We start from the raw sequence: 18,587 nt of genomic DNA, 5'->3' as shown, positions 1-18,587 counted from the left end.
TGTGTGAGGCAGTCTAGCTGTGTGTGAGGCAGTCTAGCTGTGTGTAAGGCAGTCTAGCTGTGTGTCAGGGAGTCTAGCTGTGTGTAAGGCAGTCTAGCTGTGTGTAAGGCAGTCTAGCTATGTGTGAGGGAGTCTAGCTGTGTGTAAGGCAGTCTAGCTGTGTGTAAGGCAGTCTAGCTGTGTGTGAGGCAGTCTAGCTGTGTGTAAGGCAGTCTAGCTGTGTGTGAGGCAGTCTAGCTGTGTGTGAGGCAGTCTAGCTGTGTGTGAGGCAGTCTAGCTGTTTGTGAGGCAGTCTAGCTGTGTGTGAGGCAGTCTAGCTGTGTGTGAGGCAGTCTAGCTGTGTGTGAGGCAGTCTAGCCTTGTGTAAGGCAGTCTAGCTGTGTGTGAGGCAGTCTAGCTGTGTGTGAGGCAGTCTAGCTGTTTGTGAGGCAGTCTAGCTGTGTGTGAGGCAGTCTAGCTGTGTGTAAGGCAGTCTAGCTGTGTGTGAGGCAGTCTAGCTGTGTGTGAGGCAGTCTAGCTGTGTGTGAGGGAGTCTAGCTGTGTGTAAGACAGTCTAGCTGTGTGTAAGGCAGTCTAGCTGTGTGTGAGGCAGTCTAGCTGTGTGTAAGGCAGTCTAGCTGTGTGTAAGGCAGTCTAGCTGTGTGTAAGGCAGTCTAGCTGTGTGTAAGGCAGTCTAGCTGTGTGTAAGGCAGTCTAGCTGTGTGTGAGGGAGTCTGGCTGTGTGTGAGGCAGTCTAGCTGTGCGTGATGCAGTCTAGCTGTGCGTAAGGCAGTCTAGCTGTGCGTAAGGCAGTCTAGCTGTGTGTAAGGCAGTCTAGCTGTGTGTGAGGTAGTCTAGCTGTGTGTGAGGCAGTCTAGCTGTGCGTAAGGCAGTCTAGCTGTGTGTAAGGCAGTCTAGCTGTGTGTGAGGGAGTCTGGCTGTGTGTGAGGCAGTCTAGCTCTGTGTAAGCCATTCTAGCTGTGCATAAGGCAGTCTAGCTGTGCGTAAGACAGTCTACCTGTGTGTATGGCTGTCTAGCTGTGTGTAAGGCAGTCTAGCTGTGTGTAAGGCAGTCTAGCTGTGTAAGCCAGTCTAGCTATGCGTGAGGCAGTCTAGCTTTGCGTAAGGCAGTCTAGCTGTGTGTAAGGCAGTCTAGCTGTGTGTGAGGCAGTCTAGCTGTGTGTGAGGGAGTCTTGCTGTGTGTAAGGCAGTCTAGCTGTGTGTTAAGACAGTCTAGCTGTGTGTGAGGCAGTCTAGCTGTGTGTAAGGCAGTCTAGCTGTGTGTAAGGCAGTCTAGCTGTTTGTGAGGCAGTCTAGCTGTGTGTGAGGCAGTCTAGCTGTGTGTAAGGCAGTCTAGCTGTGTGTGAGGAAGTCTAGCTGTGTGTGAGGCAGTCTAGCTGTGTGTAAGACAGTCTAGCTGTGTGTAAGGCAGTCTAGCTGTGTGTGAGGGAGTCTAGCTGTGTGTAAGGCAGTATAGCTGTGTGTAAGACAGTCTAGCTGTGTGTAAGGCAGTCTAGCTGTGTGTAAGGCAGTCTAGCTGTGTGTGAGGGAGTCTAGCTGTGTGTGAGGGAGTCTAGCTGTGTCTGAGGCAGTCTAGCTGTGCGTAAGGCAGTCTAGCTGTGTGTAAGGCAGTCTAGCTGTGTGTGAGGGAGTCTGGCTGTGTGTAAGGCAGTCTAGCTGTGTGTGAGGAAGTCTAGCTGTGTGTGAGGCAGTCCAGCTGTGTGTGAGGGAGTCTAGCTGTGTGTGAGGCAGTCTAGGTGTGTGTAAGGCAGTCTAGCTGTGTGTTAGGGAGTCTAGCTGTGTGTAAGGCAGTCTAGCTGTGTGTGAGGCAGTCTAGCTGTGTGTGAGTTAGTCTAGCTGTGTGTGAGGGAGTCTAGCTGTGTTTTAGACAGTCTAGCTGTGTGTGAGGGAGTCTCGCTGTGTGTGAGGCAGTCTAGCTGTGTGTAAGACAGTCTAGCTGTGTGTAAGGCAGTCTAGCTGTGTGTGAGGGAGTCTAGCTGTGTGTGAGGCAGTCTAGCTGTGTGTAAGGCAGTCTAGCTGTGTGTGAGGCAGTCTAGCTGTGTGTGAGGCAGTCTAGCTGTGTGTGAGGGAGTCTAGCTGTGTGTAAGACAGTCTAGCTGTGTGTAAGGCAGTCTAGTTGTGTGTGAGGCAGTCTAGCTGTGTGTAAGGCAGTCTAGCTGTGTGTAAGGCAGACTAGCTGTGTGTGAGGCAGTCTAGCTGTGTGTGAGGCAGTCTAGCTGTGCGTAAGGCAGTCTAGCTGTGTGTGAGGCAGTCTAGCTGTGTTTGAGGCAGTCTAGCTGTTTGTGAGGCAGTCTAGCTGTGTGTGAGGCAGTCTAGCTGTGTGTAAGGCAGTCTAGCTGTGTGTGAGGCAGTCTAGCTGTGTGAGAGGGAGTCTAGCTGTGTGTGAGGGAGTCTAGCTGTGTGTAAGACAGTCTAGCTGTGTGTAAGGCAGTCTAGCTGTGTGTGAGGCAGTCTAGCTGTGTGTAAGGCAGTCTAGCTGTGTGTAAGGCAGTCTAGCTGTGTGTAAGGCAGTCTAGCTGTGTGTAAGGCAGTCTAGCTGTGTGTGAGGGAGTGTTGCTGTGTGTGAGGCAGTCTAGCTGTGCGTGATGCAGTCTAGCTGTGCGTAAGGCAGTCTAGCTGTGCGTAAGGCAGTCTAGCTGTGTGTAAGGCAGTCTAGCTGTGTGTGAGGGAGTCTAGCTGTGTGTGAGGCAGTCTAGCTGTGTGTGAGGCAGTCTAGCTGTGCGTAAGGCAGTCTAGCTGTGTGTAAGGCAGTCTAGCTGTGTGTGAGGGAGTCTGGCTGTGTGTGAGGCAGTCTAGCTGTGTTTGAGGCAGTCTAGTTGTGTGTGAGGCAGTCTAGCTGTGTGTGAGGCAGTCTAGCTGTGTGTGAGGGAGTCTGGCTGTGTGTAAGGCAGTCTAGCTGTGTGTGAGGCAGTCTAGCTGTGTGTAAGGCAGACTAGCTGTGTGTGAGGGAGTCTAGCTGTGTGTAAGGCAGTCTAGCTGTGTGGAAGGCAGTCTAGCTCTGTGTGAGGGAGTCTAGCTGTGTGTAAGACAGTCTAGCTGTGTGTAAGGCAGTCTAGCTGTGTGTGAGGCAGTCTAGCTGTGTGTAAGGCAGTCTAGGTGTGTGTAAGGCAGTCTAGCTGTGTGTCAGGCAGTCTAGCTGTGTGTAAGGCAGTCTAGCTGTGTGTGAGGGAGTCTGGCTGTGTGTGAGGCAGTCTAGCTGTGCGTGATGCAGTCTAGCTGTGCGTAAGGCAGTCTAGCTGTGCGTAAGGCAGTCTAGCTGTGTGTGAGGCAGTCTAGCTGTGTGTGAGGCAGTCTAGCTGTTTGTGAGGCAGTCTAGCTGTGTGTGAGGCAGTCTAGCTGTGTGTGAGGCAGTCTAGCTGTGTGTAAGGCAGTCTAGCTGTGTGTGAGGCAGTCTAGCTGTGTGTGAGGCAGTCTAGCTGTGTGTGAGGGAGTCTAGCTGTGTGTAAGACAGTCTAGCTGTGTGTAAGGCAGTCTAGCTGTGTGTGAGGCAGTCTAGCTGTGTGTAAGGCAGTCTAGCTGTGTGTAAGGCAGTCTAGCTGTGTGTAAGGCATTCTAGCTGTGTGTAAGGCAGTCTAGCTGTGTGTGAGGGAGTCTGGCTGTGTGTGAGGCAGTCTAGCTGTGCGTGATGCAGTCTAGCTGTGCGTAAGGCAGTCTAGCTGTGCGTAAGGCAGTCTAGCTGTGTGTAAGGCAGTCTAGCTGTGTGTGAGGGAGTCTAGCTGTGTGTGAGGCTGTCTAGCTGTGTGTGAGGCAGTCTAGCTGTGCGTAAGGCAGTCTAGCTGTGTGTAAGGCAGTCTAGCTGTGTGTGAGGGAGTCTGGCTGTGTGTGAGGCAGTCTAGCTGTGTGTAAGCCATTCTAGCTGTGCATAAGGCAGTCTAGATGTGCGTAAGACAGTCTAGCTGTGTGTATGGCTGTCTAGCTGTGTGTATGGCTGTCTAGCTGTGTGTAAGGCAGTCTAGCTGTGTGTAAGGCAGTCTAGCTGTGTGTAAGGCAGTCTATCTGTGTAAGCCAGTCTAGCTGTGCGTGAGGCAGTCTAGCTGTGCGTAAGGCAGTCTGGCTGTGTGTAAGGCAGTCTAGCTGTGTGTAAGACAGTCTAGCTGTGTGTGAGGCAGTCTAGCTGTGTGTGAGGGAGTCTCGCTGTGTGTAAGGCAGTCTAGCTGTGTGTTAGACAGTCTAGCTGTGTGTGAGGCAGTCTAGCTGTGTGTAAGGCAGTCTAGCTGTGTGTGAGGCAGTCTAACTGTGTGTGAGGCAGTCTAGCTGTGTGTGAGGCAGTCTAGCTGTGTGTGAGGCAGTCTAGCTGTGTGTAAGGCAGTCTAGCTGTGTGTCAGGGAGTCTAGCTGTGTGTAAGGCAGTCTAGCTGTGTGTAAGGCAGTCTAGCTATGTGTGAGGGAGTCTAGCTGTGTGTAAGGCAGTCTAGCTGTGTGTAAGGCAGTCTAGCTGTGTGTGAGGCAGTCTAGCTGTGTGTAAGGCAGTCTAGCTGTGTGTGAGGCAGTCTAGCTGTGTGTGAGGCAGTCTAGCTGTGTGTGAGGCAGTCTAGCTGTTTGTGAGGCAGTCTAGCTGTGTGTGAGGCAGTCTAGCTGTGTGTGAGGCAGTCTAGCTGTGTGTGAGGCAGTCTAGCCTTGTGTAAGGCAGTCTAGCTGTGTGTGAGGCAGTCTAGCTGTGTGTGAGGCAGTCTAGCTGTTTGTGAGGCAGTCTAGCTGTGTGTGAGGCAGTCTAGCTGTGTGTAAGGCAGTCTAGCTGTGTGTGAGGCAGTCTAGCTGTGTGTGAGGCAGTCTAGCTGTGTGTGAGGGAGTCTAGCTGTGTGTAAGACAGTCTAGCTGTGTGTAAGGCAGTCTAGCTGTGTGTGAGGCAGTCTAGCTGTGTGTAAGGCAGTCTAGCTGTGTGTAAGGCAGTCTAGCTGTGTGTAAGGCAGTCTAGCTGTGTGTAAGGCAGTCTAGCTGTGTGTAAGGCAGTCTAGCTGTGTGTGAGGGAGTCTGGCTGTGTGTGAGGCAGTCTAGCTGTGCGTGATGCAGTCTAGCTGTGCGTAAGGCAGTCTAGCTGTGCGTAAGGCAGTCTAGCTGTGTGTAAGGCAGTCTAGCTGTGTGTGAGGTAGTCTAGCTGTGTGTGAGGCAGTCTAGCTGTGCGTAAGGCAGTCTAGCTGTGTGTAAGGCAGTCTAGCTGTGTGTGAGGGAGTCTGGCTGTGTGTGAGGCAGTCTAGCTCTGTGTAAGCCATTCTAGCTGTGCATAAGGCAGTCTAGCTGTGCGTAAGACAGTCTACCTGTGTGTATGGCTGTCTAGCTGTGTGTAAGGCAGTCTAGCTGTGTGTAAGGCAGTCTAGCTGTGTAAGCCAGTCTAGCTATGCGTGAGGCAGTCTAGCTTTGCGTAAGGCAGTCTAGCTGTGTGTAAGGCAGTCTAGCTGTGTGTGAGGCAGTCTAGCTGTGTGTGAGGGAGTCTTGCTGTGTGTAAGGCAGTCTAGCTGTGTGTTAAGACAGTCTAGCTGTGTGTGAGGCAGTCTAGCTGTGTGTAAGGCAGTCTAGCTGTGTGTAAGGCAGTCTAGCTGTTTGTGAGGCAGTCTAGCTGTGTGTGAGGCAGTCTAGCTGTGTGTAAGGCAGTCTAGCTGTGTGTGAGGAAGTCTAGCTGTGTGTGAGGCAGTCTAGCTGTGTGTAAGACAGTCTAGCTGTGTGTAAGGCAGTCTAGCTGTGTGTGAGGGAGTCTAGCTGTGTGTAAGGCAGTATAGCTGTGTGTAAGACAGTCTAGCTGTGTGTAAGGCAGTCTAGCTGTGTGTAAGGCAGTCTAGCTGTGTGTGAGGGAGTCTAGCTGTGTGTGAGGGAGTCTAGCTGTGTCTGAGGCAGTCTAGCTGTGCGTAAGGCAGTCTAGCTGTGTGTAAGGCAGTCTAGCTGTGTGTGAGGGAGTCTGGCTGTGTGTAAGGCAGTCTAGCTGTGTGTGAGGAAGTCTAGCTGTGTGTGAGGCAGTCCAGCTGTGTGTGAGGGAGTCTAGCTGTGTGTGAGGCAGTCTAGGTGTGTGTAAGGCAGTCTAGCTGTGTGTTAGGGAGTCTAGCTGTGTGTAAGGCAGTCTAGCTGTGTGTGAGGCAGTCTAGCTGTGTGTGAGTTAGTCTAGCTGTGTGTGAGGGAGTCTAGCTGTGTTTTAGACAGTCTAGCTGTGTGTGAGGGAGTCTCGCTGTGTGTGAGGCAGTCTAGCTGTGTGTAAGACAGTCTAGCTGTGTGTAAGGCAGTCTAGCTGTGTGTGAGGGAGTCTAGCTGTGTGTAAGGCAGTCTAGCTGTGTGTAAGACAGTCTAGCTGTGTGTAAGGCAGTCTAGCTGTGTGTAAGGCAGTCTAGCTGTGTGTGAGGGAGTCTAGCTGTGTGTGAGGGAGTCTAGCTGTGTCTGAGGCAGTCTAGCTATGCGTAAGGCAGTCTAGCTGTGTGTAAGGCAGTCTAGCTGTGTGTGAGGGAGTCTGGCTGTGTGTGAGGCAGTCTAGCTGTGTGTGAGGCAGTCTAGCTGTGTGAGGCAGTCTGGTTGTGTGTAAGGCAGTCTAGCTGTTTGTGAGGCAGTCTAGCTGTTTGTGAGGCAGTCTAGCTGTTTGTGAGGCAGTCTAGCTGTGTGTAAGGCAGTCTAGCTGTGTGTAAGGCAGTCTGGCTATGTTTAAAGCAGTTTTTCTGTGTAACGGAGCCTAGCCATGTGTAAAGTTGTCTTGCCATGTATAAAGGAGTCTAACTCTCTAAGGCAGTCTAGCTGTGTGTAAGGCAATCTAGCTGTGTGTATGGCAGTTTAGCTGAGTGTAAGGCAGCCTAACTCTGTGTCAAGCAGTCTAGCTGTGTAAGGTAGTCTGGTTGTGTAATACAGTCTAGCTGTGTAAGGCAGCCTGGTTGTGTAAGGCAGTCTAGCTGTGTAAGGCAGTCTGGTTGTGTAAGGCAGTCCGGTTATGTAAGGCAGTCTAGCTGTTTGTGAGGCAGTCCAGCTGTGTGTAAGGCAGTCTAGCTGTTTGTGAGGCAGTCTAGCTGTTTGTGAGGCAGTCTAGCTGTTTGTGAGGCAGTCTAGCTGTGTGTAAGGCAGTCTAGCTGTTTGTGAGGCAGTCCAGCTGTGTGTAAGGCAGTCTAGCTGTGTGTGAGGCAGTCTAGCTGTGTGTAAGGCAGTCTAGCTGTGTAAGGCAGTCCGGTTGTGTAAGGCAGTCCGGTTGTGTAAGGCAGTCTGGTTGTGTAAGGCAGTCTAGCTGTGTAAGGCAGTCTGGTTGTGTAAGGCAGTCTGGTTGTTATGAATAAGGCAGTGTAGTCGACTGTGATGGTCACATTGAGGCTGGCGAGCTGCCCACAAAGGTCAAAGTCGCAAGTCGTCCCCGTCGTCCCCGTCGTCCCCGTCGTCCTCCCTGTCCCATGAATCCCTCGCGCCGCCCCTGCGGGTAAACCCAACACCCCCACTCGCCTTCTTCGCACTCTCTCTCCCTGGCCGGCTCGCCGGGACGGATTCACAGTGCCGCAACTCAATGTTATTGTCGGTGCCCGATGGTGCTGTGCCGCTGAGTTGCCGGTGGCGCCGTGTCTCTGCACTCGCCCCTCCATCACCCCAGACGAGTTGTGGGATGACTGCTCGCATGACGAGGCCGATCCCGCGCTGCCACCCGGCTGGAAGAAGATCCGCGACACGTCGGGGACCTACTACTGGCACATCCCCACGGGCACCACGCAGTGGGAGCCGCCCTCCCCGCCCAGCGCCACCTTCCCGCCGGCCACGGTGCCGGACAAGTCGGTGCGTGTCCCCCTCACACCAGCGTCCCCCTTTGGGGCAGCAGCGTGGTGCCACACTGGCACCACTCGCGCCTCACAGCAAGATTTTCATGGGTTCGATTCCCAACTCAGGCGCCTTTCTGTGTGGAGTTTGTATTTTTTCCCTCTGTTCTGCACGGGCTTCCTCCGGGTTCCTCCAGTTTCCTCGATGTAAGTGGCATCGGCCGAACATCCCAATGCTCAACGATTACCTGCAAATTACTCAGTTGGGATGACACACACACACACAGCAGCAACGTCGATCCCTGCTGTAAAAAAACTTGGAAGGACTCTCCTGAAAAAGAGTGACGATTATCTGAATACTGTACCAGGTGTGGTGTGTAAACATCGCCACTGGGGAGACAAAGGTGGCCGGGCGTGTTGCTGGACACCCACCACCTCGTGTGCCGTGCCGGCCTTCGTAGGTGCTCGCTAGCAGCGCTTGCCTCAACAGTCTGTTCAGGCTATACTCGGGATCTTTGTGCGTGTGATTGATTGCGTACGCGCGTGGGGAGCGGTAGTGCAGCGGTTAGCGCGCTGCGCTACGAACCTGGCGACCCGGGTTCGATTCCCACTCACGGGGGGGTCTTTGTGTGAGTGCGTGTGCAGGAGCTGCAGGCTGAGAGCACGCACCCCGACCCGAGCCTCAAGGAGTTCGAGGGTGCCACCCTGCGCTATGCCTCCCTTAAACTCGGGTGAGCGCCCCCGGCGTGGAGCCGCGCGCCGGGGTGTTCCTGGGTTTGGTGTCCGTTTGTTGTTTTTGTTTAACCGGTAACCGTTTTTAAATCGGGTTGACACCGGTTCGCTGCACGTGTAGAAATGTCTAGAGCAATAAACATGGCTTATTTACCTTTTAACTGAGAATTGAAGGCAACTGCCACGGTGATGAAGTGGTCAGCATGCTGGACTTGTGATCCAGAGGTCGCCAGTTCAATTCCGTCTCCTCCCGGCGCAGTAGTTTAAACAATGGGGCAAGTTTCTTAAATCTCCAACGCCTCTGTCCACTCAGCGGTGTAAATGGATTCACTGCAGTCGACCGGCAGGTCGCGTGTGGTGGGATAAAGTGTGGGTACGACCACCTCTTCCAGGATGTCTGGTTAGTGTGGAAGAGTAGACAAAATACCCTCTCGGGCTCCCTCTGGCGTAAGCAAGCGAGTGCAGGACTGCACCTTTAACTTTAAACCGAGATATGAGAACATATGAACCGCGTGGTGACGTAGGCCGCCGTGCCGTTTGCAGGTTTTATTGCGAGCCAATCGGTACATTTGTTACTCAGATTCCTCGGGAACGAATTAGCGGTTCCCGACTTTCAGAACCGATGACCTATTCCGATAACAGTCACCGGATTACCGCTTATCATTTAACAACACTGAATGTAACTCACCTCTGTATGCCCGTGCAGAGGGGACATGGATGAGGAGGAGGGGGACGGCATGGGCTGTGATCTTCCCTGTAACCCCGAGGCCAAGGTGAGGTCCTGTTCCTCGGTTACCTCAGCCCTCGACACTGACCGTACATTTCCGTGCATGCATGAGCATTCTTCACAGTGGATCCCTCTCATCATTTTTCTGCTCCGGGCCCGGTGGCGATGCCGCAACGAGCACGGCAATTCCGTGACGACCGCGGTGACGCCGTGACTAACACGGCGTTGCCATTACTACCACAGTGATGTCGTCACACCCGTGGCAACACCGTGATGACCGCGGTGACACCGTGTTAAGCGCGGCGACGCCGTGATGAGGAGGCTGTGTGTTGCAGTGCTTCGCCGTGCGATCACTGGGCTGGGTGGAAATGAGCGAGGAGGACTTGGCTCCTGGCCGCAGCAGCATTGCCGTTAACAACTGCATCCGCCAGCTGTCCTACCGCAAGAGCGACATCCGAGACACGGCCGGCATCTGGGGAGAGGTCGGTCACCCAAACTCTCATCCGCCCCCCCCATCCCCCCCCCACCGTGCCCCCCTCTTTTGTGCCCTGTACTCGGGAGCCTGAGCCGCGAGCCTGAGCCACGAGCCTCTGTCCATGTGCCGCTCGCCAGGGGAAGGACATGTTCCTGCTGCTAGAGAAGGATCTGCTGACTCTCGTCGACCCCATGGACCAGGGCGTGCTGCACTCCCAGCCGATCATCAACATCCGCGTGTGGGGCGTTGGGCGTGACAATGGCAGGTGGGCGCATCCCCGAGGGCTATGCACGGCCACCCCCTACACCCCCAGGCCGTTCTCCCTAGGCAACATTGGTAACTTTCAATGACGTTGATGTTCAATGACCACCACCTCCCACCCAGAGCAGTGCCAGCGTCGGCTTGGCTTACCGGTGACATAGACGCTTCATAGCCGAACGGCTTGACACCTCCCATACGCGGACACTCACACGATGTATGGAGTGCGTAAAGGAACTTTACTTTTTTGGCCTAGTCGAGCAGCACAGACACCTACAACCCTGCACCTCGCCTAGTATGCCTACCGGGTCGACTTCCCGTGACCCGGCTGGAGCTACGTGGATCGTCAGCCTGGAGCTGGACACTGTTGTGAACGTTACACGGACGCACGGTCTCCTATGTCGCTCAGGGAGCGGGTACTCACTTGCGTCCCGCCCGGGAACGCCCCGGTTTGTTATGCGTTCGCGTGCTTGTGGCTTTCTAACCGTGTATTGTGCCTTCTCGCCTCCTCTCCGTTTCCCCGCTGCCTCGCGTGGACGCCCAGGGAGAGGTAAAAGCATCAGCACCCGCGCAGCGACCACCCGCACAGCGATCGCACGCGCAGCAAACACAGGCGCAGCGATGGCATGCCCAGCAGACTTGCACAGCAGACACACTCGCCGGCGCAGTCTATTGTTGTACTTATTTACCCAGTAAAACCTCATCGAGTCTCAAGGCAATTTTTCAGGAGGGTATTGCCAATTTTTGTTGCAGCAAGGGCAATGTTGCTGCTGCTGCTGCATGTGATCCTAATTGAATTACTTGCAGGTAATTTTTCAGCATTAGGAATGTTTGGCAAGACCAGTTATATTTTGTGAGTTTACTTTTTAATACTTTTTAGCAATGGGAGTAAATAAAAAAACTCGGAAGAAGCTCACGCAGAATAGGCGGGAGAGAACAGGCACACCAGAATGAGAATATTTATTTCTACTGGTGGAATCCGATGAGCTGTAAAGCTCTATTTCACAACAAGCAATACAAAGACACGATAGTAGTGCAAGGTACAAGAGAGTTATAAAAATCACCCAAACACAAACAAATACAACACTAAAACATCCCCATCCTACCAGGCAAAGCCCACTGCAGTAATGTATTTTTCAGAAGCGACCTGGCCACAAGTGATAGCTCAACAAAGTGGCTCTCATCATTTGGACACTTGCAAACCCCACGCAGAACGGCGCTCGAGTCGCGATGGAAACCCAGGCCCTTCTTGCTGCGTGGCATGAATGTTACCGCTGTGCCACTACCAACCTGCCACCCAAGTGAGCGAATGTAACGGCTAACAATCCTGAAACAAACGCAGCCGAGGCTTGTGTCAGCGACGTGAGCACAGAGGGGGGCGGGTCAAAGGAGCGCCATGTGTCGGTGTGTGATCGAGCGTCTGCCTGGGCCCAAGCGCCCAAATTTGCCGAGTGGCAAGCAAGAAAGAGCACGATTACGCTTTTAATAGAGAACAGGTAAGACTGTGGCCAGATGGTAACTACCTCGCCTGGAAAATAGAAGGTCGTGGGTTCGATCCCGACCCTGACGACTGTACATACACATTTAGAAACACGCGTAAAGAGTATTTGGCTGCTCTAAATTTCCACATGATAAGCCACTTGAGCTATCATTTGGGGCCAGGTCGTGCCTGAAAAAGATCTATATAGTTCAGTGGGCCTTACCTGGTAAAATAAAAAAAAATAGTTTATAGTTTTAGAGTGAGTGAATGAGTTGGGTGAGTGAATGAGTTGGGTGAGTGCGTTATTGTGACCTGCAGTGTAGTGGTGTCTGGTGGACAGAGTCCTCAACATGGGTGGAGGAATCAATAACTGAAGTTCATGGGAACAGCAGTGGTAGAAGAGCGATAGGCAACGGACTCGCAGCCAGTGAGTGAGTGACTCGGTGCCCGCTGGTGTTAGAGGAAAAGCAGCGTTTGAGGGGGGATGGGGATTGGGGTGGCGGGGGGGGGGCAGGAAGGTTTGGGAGGAAGGGGGGCAGGGGAGTCCTGAGCGAGTGAGCGGCGATGCCGGGCGCCGCCCGCATCTCTCCGCGTGTCCCCGCAGGGACTTTGCGTACGTGGCGCGCGACAAGCTCACCCGCGTGCTCAAGTGCCACGTGTTCCGCTGCGACACGCCCGCCAAGGCCATCGCCACCAGCCTCCACGAGATCTGTGCCCGGGTACGCGGAGGGAGCGACAGGGCGCGGGGTGGGGGGTGGGGTGGCGTGAAGGATGGGGGTGACGTTGAGGGTTGAGGACCTCTGTGTAGGCGTCGCGAGGTTCTCACGTGCCCGTGGTGCCGCACGCGTGAACGCAGATCATGGCGGAGAGGAGAAGCGCCAAGTCCTGCGCCAGCAGCTGTGCCGCCGACCTCGGGCAGCAGCAGCAGCAGCTTCATGAGGCCCCTTTGCAAGGTACGGGGGTCACAGCCTCGCACAGCGTCACACAGCCTCACTCGCCCTCTTACTACAGCCGCACGGAGTCCCTGATTGAGTCGGGTCCTGAATTCCTGGTTGAGTTGGTCGCTGTCTCCCAGCAGTGGAGTTTCCCACGGCCAAGATGGAGTCGGTGCAGAAGTTCCACGTGCTGTACGTGGGCTCCATGGCGGTGGACAGGCCTGCGGGTAAGCCACCGAGCTTCATGGGTAAGCCTTCACGCCCGGCAGCCTCCACCGATTCACACGGCTCTCTCACTCATGTCCTTTTGCCGACGGTGACACCGCAAGCGACGGTGCGACATACCCCTCGGCACGAGCATAACGAACATGACTACCGCAGAGTGCGGTGCTCCACCGTGAGATAACGGTCGCGACACTGCTGAGCTGCGTTCTGCAGCGGCGGCGTTTTGCATGTTCTATGGCGCCCGTCATGCGAGGCTTTAAGAAAATTGCAATCTGAAATGTTTGCTTTTTTAATAGTGGTGGCGTTATTCCGTTTGCAAGTGCCGTCGCTGCTGCGATGGTGCCTGGAGAAGTTGAAAAACACCGCTCAAGTGCACGCTCCTGGCACTCTGCCACTGGCAACGGCTCCTGCTCCCATTTTCTTTTGTATAAAATTCAGCCGCTTAAAATCTGGATAAATCTGATCTCCCCAGTGGGCACCTGGGAGAGCAACTTCCAATCCGACCACAGACATGGATCGCTACCCAAGGTTGTGGTCTCTAGGACAATCATTTATCAAAACCCCCTTTGAAACAACCTCGCTTCATGTGGCCGGCGTGGTTGCCGCGGCACAGTGGCGACACTCGTGGCTCACAGAAAGAAGTGCCTGAGTTCGAGTCCCGACTCGGGCACCGTTCTGCGTGGACTTTAAATGTTCTTCCCCTCCAATGGTTTCCTTCGCGTTCTCTCGTTTCTTCCCATAACAAAAAAAATAATCATAAAAATGTAACTAGTTTTGGCCGAACATCCTAATGCTGAGAAATTACTTGAAAATTATTTTGGGATTACAACAACATCGTCCTCTAACTAAGAAAACTTGGCAGGAAAAAAGAGTCTTGAGACTCGGTGAGGCATTCCTGAGTAAATAAATGAAATGATAATAAAAAATAGAAACAAGGTAAAGTCGTGGACCTCCTCTGGGCTGCACCTGGCCCACGTGGTGTAAGTTTCCCAACGAAATGGGAGTGGGGGGTGGGTTTCGTGTCGTGTGGCGGCGGCGCGTGCGTCTGCGTGTCTCTTGACTTGCGCGTCGTCCCAGGCATGGAGGTGCTCAACGATTCCATCGATGCGCTCATGGCCAAGTCCGTGAAGGAAGACTGGGAGCCCGTCGTGATCAACGTGGCCCCGGCCACTGTGGCCATCTGCAAAGAAAAGGTGCGGCTCCGAATGTGGCCCAGCGGGCCTATCTCGAATTAACGAAGCCCAAAAACCCTAATTGGTCCAGGACACACAGGTCTCGGGGTATGGCTAGAGGATAACAGACGTTTTTTATCGTGGGTTTCATTTGTCTAGCTGACATCTACACGACAGAATGTGTCAATTCCACCACTGGCTCTGCAGGGCTGTAAACAGGTTATAAGCACCAGTGCCTCGTTGCGCATTCGGAAATCACAGGCAATCACTTTGAGTGTCATGATATCAGTCTGTCTGAATGCTCGTGTTGTTTGCAGGAGTCGTATAGCATAGACAGTGGTGACGAGGAGGAGGAGGGAGGTGATGAGGAGGAGGGCGGTGAGCAGGGAGATGAGGTGGTGTTTGAGTGCCGTGTGCGCTTCCTCTCGTTCCTGGGTGTGGGTCGCGACGCTCGCTCCTTCGCGTTCATCATGGCCGCGACGCCGCACCGCTTCGAGTGCCACGCGTTCTGGTGCGAGCCCAACTGTGCAGGCCTCTCTGAGGCCGTGCAGGCGGCCTGCGTGGTACGTCGTCCCTCGGCGCCTGCCATAGGCCGTGCCGCGCACCCATGAAATATGCTTTCAACGTTCTGCAGCGGGCCTTTGTTCTTGTGTACAGCAAGCCAAAAAGAGCTATTGCGCTCGTTTATCCGGGAAAGCCTCAATCTCAAGCAAAGTTTACGCAGCCGAGATGATGTTGCTGTGTGTAATCACAGTTGAGTATTTCAAGGAACCAAAAATTAAGATTTTGATTTAAAGCTTTCGTGACTGCAGGGATTCGTATTCTTGATTCTTTCGTGACTTTAACGAAAGAACCGAGAATATAAAAATTAAGAGTTGGAATTTTTGGCCAATACCAGTTGGATTGTATGAAACCGGAAACCCCAGAGGAAACTCATGCTGAACAGGGGGAGAACATACAAACCCCACACAGAAAGTGCACCTGAGTCAGGAATCGAACCCCAAGGCCCTTCTCGCCATGAGGTACAAATGTTACCACTACGCCACCACCCGGCCGATGAAAAAACTTTGCACACTTGATTTCACAAGTTAGAAAAATAATTACGCATACCAGGACGAGTATGAGATTTAAGATTTTCAGGGACAGTTTCAGATAAATCTGGAACGACAATAGAAACATCATCAGCGAATGCTCGCGCTACGATTTAGCAGCTTTCCAGTATTCGTTTGTGTTCAGAAGTGTTTAACGTGGAGTATGCAAGCTGGCAGGCAGCTGTCAGGGCAAAATCACTTTGGCATGTTTACACGTAATTAATTTGTGCTCTGGTTTGTCTCCCAGGTTTTGGGCAACCTTCGGATTAATTCGGGCCGGTTTTCCAGAGGTTCAATTGCCAAGAGCAATGAAACCTTATGCTAAAGTATAGCTCTTATTGGCTCCTCTCGACAAGAATTTAAGCCATCCAAATTACCGATGAACATATAGACAAAGCTATTGCGTAAAGACTTTCAAATTTTGTTGAAGAGCTTTCATGAGACTGGCAGCCATCAATTGTGGTTGAGAGTTGGCTACCGCAGTTCACTGGCAGTTAGTATTCACCGGTGTGTTGTTGTACACGTCCGTGTGTGTGCGTGTGCCTGTGGCATGCGTCCGTGTGTGTGTGTGCGCATCTCCAGCTGCGCTACCAGAAGTGCCTGGATGCACGCCCCGGGGCGCTGAAGCCGCGAGGGCCATCGCAGCCGGCCGACTCTGTGGCGCGCCGTGTCGGCTGCAGCGTGCGCAAGGGCGTGCAGTCGCTCTTCGGCAGCCTGAGGCCTCGCCGCTCCCCGCTGCCCGACACCCCCTAGCCCCATCCCTCCTGGGGACCTCTTCCCCGTCACCCCCGTCCCCCCCGACCCCTCGACGACGATGACGACGACGGCGGCGGCGGCCCTTCCTCTTCGTGAAACCTCAAGGCTGGAATTCGGCTGAACAAACGGAAATGACAGTAATGGCAGGAGACGGGCCCTGACGAATACAAGCCAGAAATGATTTGTCAAATGCAGTACCGCGAGTAATGTCCGCCTTGAGGCCTCGGCATCTTCCAGTCTGCGCGCCGTCCACAGCCCTGCGTGGACACGGCAGCGAGCCTGTCGGCATCGCCGCGGTGACGGGCAAGCTTGTTACACTTGGTGCCATCGACACTTCAGGGCCACGTTGACCCGGTGCTGTGCCGGGGGCCCCGCCGGACGGTAAGGGTCCTGTAGACGTCACGGTCGCCCTAAGACACGAAGAGGAGGGCGGCCGCGTGACGGAGCAAGTCCGTGCCCGGGTGCCGCAGCCTCCTTAGAGCCGCATCTGAAAAACTCCCACGCTGGAGCCTTATTTAGAGGGGCCGGCGTGACTGTCTAACGCGTGGCCAGAGCACGCCATCGACTCAAAAACACCGGGATGGCCGATAGAACCAGACGTTGGTGCCAAGTGCCACGGTGCCTCTCCCGCACCGCGGGGCCTGCAGACCCCTCCACGTGTGCAGGTGTCGATTGCGCTCGCGTTGTGCGTTGAAGCCGCCTAGGCGTGCCCATGTCTCCCGTTCTACGAGGGTCGCCGCGATTCGACGATACTACGGTGCACCGTACAATTCACGGATCATGAGAATCGTAACGTCCGTTTTTGCTAAATATCGTTATTTCGTGATTACCGTTGCTCATGATAGTTGCTTAAATAATTTATTTCCTGATGAGATAGTTGTGCAATAAGCTACACTAATATTCAAATTCTAAAGGAACGGTGATCGCCCTTTCCATTTGTTCCTTGCAAACGTGGAAGTTGAATTCCGTAATTATTTCTTGTAACTGACAGCATGCACGTTGTAAGTGTCCGGCATATATTGAGTGAAGTGCAGGTGAAGACATGAATCTGTATTTGAGAAGTAACAGCAGAGCAATAAACACAACATAGTACAAATGCCAAATACAATTACAAGCGTATGGGAAACGTTTACCACGATAAGCGTCGTTTTGTACAATCTGACATCGTATTCCCGAAAACTGACATCGCTGCCACCCTACGCTGGCACGCGCAACCGGCAGAATCTGCTTCTGAAACGTCTGCATGCACGTTGTGTGTGATACCTCGGAAGTGTTTACGAATTGACGTTGTTTTTCTACGAGTTGTGGCACTTGTAGTATTTATTGCGACGATTGACACGTGTACAGTGCTCTGTTTTAAGTGCGGCCTCCTTGCGCGAGTGGCGGAGGGCGGCGGCGCCGCTGGCACTCGTGGCGGCGCTGGCCGGTCGTCTTCGGGCGAGCCCGTAGTGGTCGCGGTCCGCTGGCTCCTGCATCGATTAGTTCGTTCATGCCCATAGCGGTCGGTAGGTCTCGGTCGCCCCGTAGTGCCCGTGTAGTGCCGATAGTCATCGCCACGCCTCGCGCTCCCAGTCGTCTGCCTGTGTGGGTACTCCCTTTTTTGTGGGTTAACGATCCGGACGCGCTGGCCAACACAGCACCATCAGAGGGGGACTCGGCCCAAAGGGGGCCCACTGCTGCCTGTACCGGAGTCGAGGTGGCACGGGCGAGTCGCCGCGCATGCGTGTCTTGCCACTGAGCAGTCGGGTAGTGCAATGATAATTTAGTACATTTGGTATTGGCGCTCATTATTTTAGCGCAAGGCTTTCGTGAATACGCTGTCGTCTCATAGTCTGAAGCGGTTAGGCAGTGGCGGCCGACGTTGCTGTGTAATTTGTGGTGTCATTTTTCAAATTTTAGGTGAGGATGATGAGGTCACCATGGCGAACAGTGATGTTGCTATGGTGAGGATGATGATGATGTGGTGGTTGAGGTGGCTATGGTGAGGAGGTGGCTATGGCGAGGTGGCTCTCGTGAGTACAGACAAACGACGATGTGCGCGTACGTGACGCCCGTGGCACCGCGCCGGGTGCAGGTTTAGCGATGTAGATGTGGATGTAGCGCCGGTGTCGCGTGAAGCTCGGTGACGTGTCAGGTTCTAATGCACAATAAATAGAACACATGTACACGGACAGGGCTCTCACTCATCGATTAATTATCTGATGTTCTTAATTTTCAGGGGCAGCAGAGAGGTGCCAGCCACCTAGCTTGGAGGCACGGGGATGTGTGTACGTTTAAGACGTGCAGTGATTTGCGAGTGTGGTTAAGACTGCAGGATGCAGGCCGTGTGGCGGGTTGTCTGTAGGGTGTGTATGGTGTCCAGGCTGTGGTGGGTGTAGACCGTCGTCTGTATATGGTGTACAGGTCATGCTGTTTGAAAGCTGTGCTAAAAAATGTCTTGCTGTGGCTTTCACACCTGATGATGATTGCTTGTGTTGCAATCGAAACGTCGTGAGAATTTTGTTTTATTATTTCCCTTCTACGTGACTTTACCGAAAGAACCAAGAATATGAATCCCTGCAGTCACGAAAGCTTTACGTCAAAAAGCTGTGTGTGACTGGTAAACACTGGAAGGTGTGAATATGGACACTTGGCTTTGTGCTGGACTTGCAGTGATTGAGGAACCTGAGCATCACCAGCTGCCGTGCCCTGCTGCGCCAGTCAACGCCGCTGCTGCTGCATGTGTTGCTGTGTGGAACTGCAGGGCTGCTATGCATGATGTTGCTGGTGCAGGGAGGAGCGCTGTGCATGGGAGTAGCAGCTGTTACACGGCCACTGTTCGAGCTGAATTCTCTACCGGCGCGGAGGTCCATGCGTAGCGTCTCAGCTCCACAGGCCGGGGTAGCGCAGGTTTCTGAGACTCTTGCGGTGCTGCTCATTTGCAGCTGGGCCCCGGCTACTTTCTCTAGAGAGCCTTGTTGCCATGGCCACCACGCCACTGTTGGTGTCTCCAGGAGCCAGGGCTTCTGGGGCTCTGTCGGTCGCCTGCGGAGGTGCG

The 18,587-nt window shown here is 53.7% G+C and overlaps 1 protein-coding gene across 1 annotated transcript in view; it reads left to right on the top strand.

Annotated features, from left to right (window-relative positions):
* The window catches only part of APBB1 (amyloid beta precursor protein binding family B member 1), a 53,001-nt gene extending 35,280 nt beyond the window's left edge, over positions 1-17,721 (top strand). Inside the window, exons 3-13 of the mRNA XM_076067876.1 lie at positions 7,540-7,718; positions 8,345-8,430; positions 9,138-9,204; positions 9,494-9,640; positions 9,771-9,898; positions 11,976-12,090; positions 12,228-12,324; positions 12,450-12,533; positions 13,609-13,724; positions 14,021-14,266; positions 15,377-17,721. Of these exons, the coding sequence (XP_075923991.1) occupies positions 7,540-7,718; positions 8,345-8,430; positions 9,138-9,204; positions 9,494-9,640; positions 9,771-9,898; positions 11,976-12,090; positions 12,228-12,324; positions 12,450-12,533; positions 13,609-13,724; positions 14,021-14,266; positions 15,377-15,547 (1,436 nt within the window). The 3' untranslated portion in view covers positions 15,548-17,721. The remainder of the gene's footprint in view (positions 1-7,539; positions 7,719-8,344; positions 8,431-9,137; positions 9,205-9,493; positions 9,641-9,770; positions 9,899-11,975; positions 12,091-12,227; positions 12,325-12,449; positions 12,534-13,608; positions 13,725-14,020; positions 14,267-15,376) is intronic.
* Positions 17,722-18,587: the final 866 nt, after the last annotated feature.

This window comes from Petromyzon marinus, chromosome 18 (assembly GCF_048934315.1).
Source record: "Petromyzon marinus isolate PM22_M1 ecotype Great Lakes invasive population chromosome 18, UKy_Petmar_22M1.pri1.0, whole genome shotgun sequence".
In the NCBI taxonomy this organism is placed as follows: Eukaryota; Metazoa; Chordata; class Hyperoartia; order Petromyzontiformes; family Petromyzontidae; genus Petromyzon; species Petromyzon marinus.
This window is presented reverse-complemented; position numbering and strand designations above follow the sequence as displayed.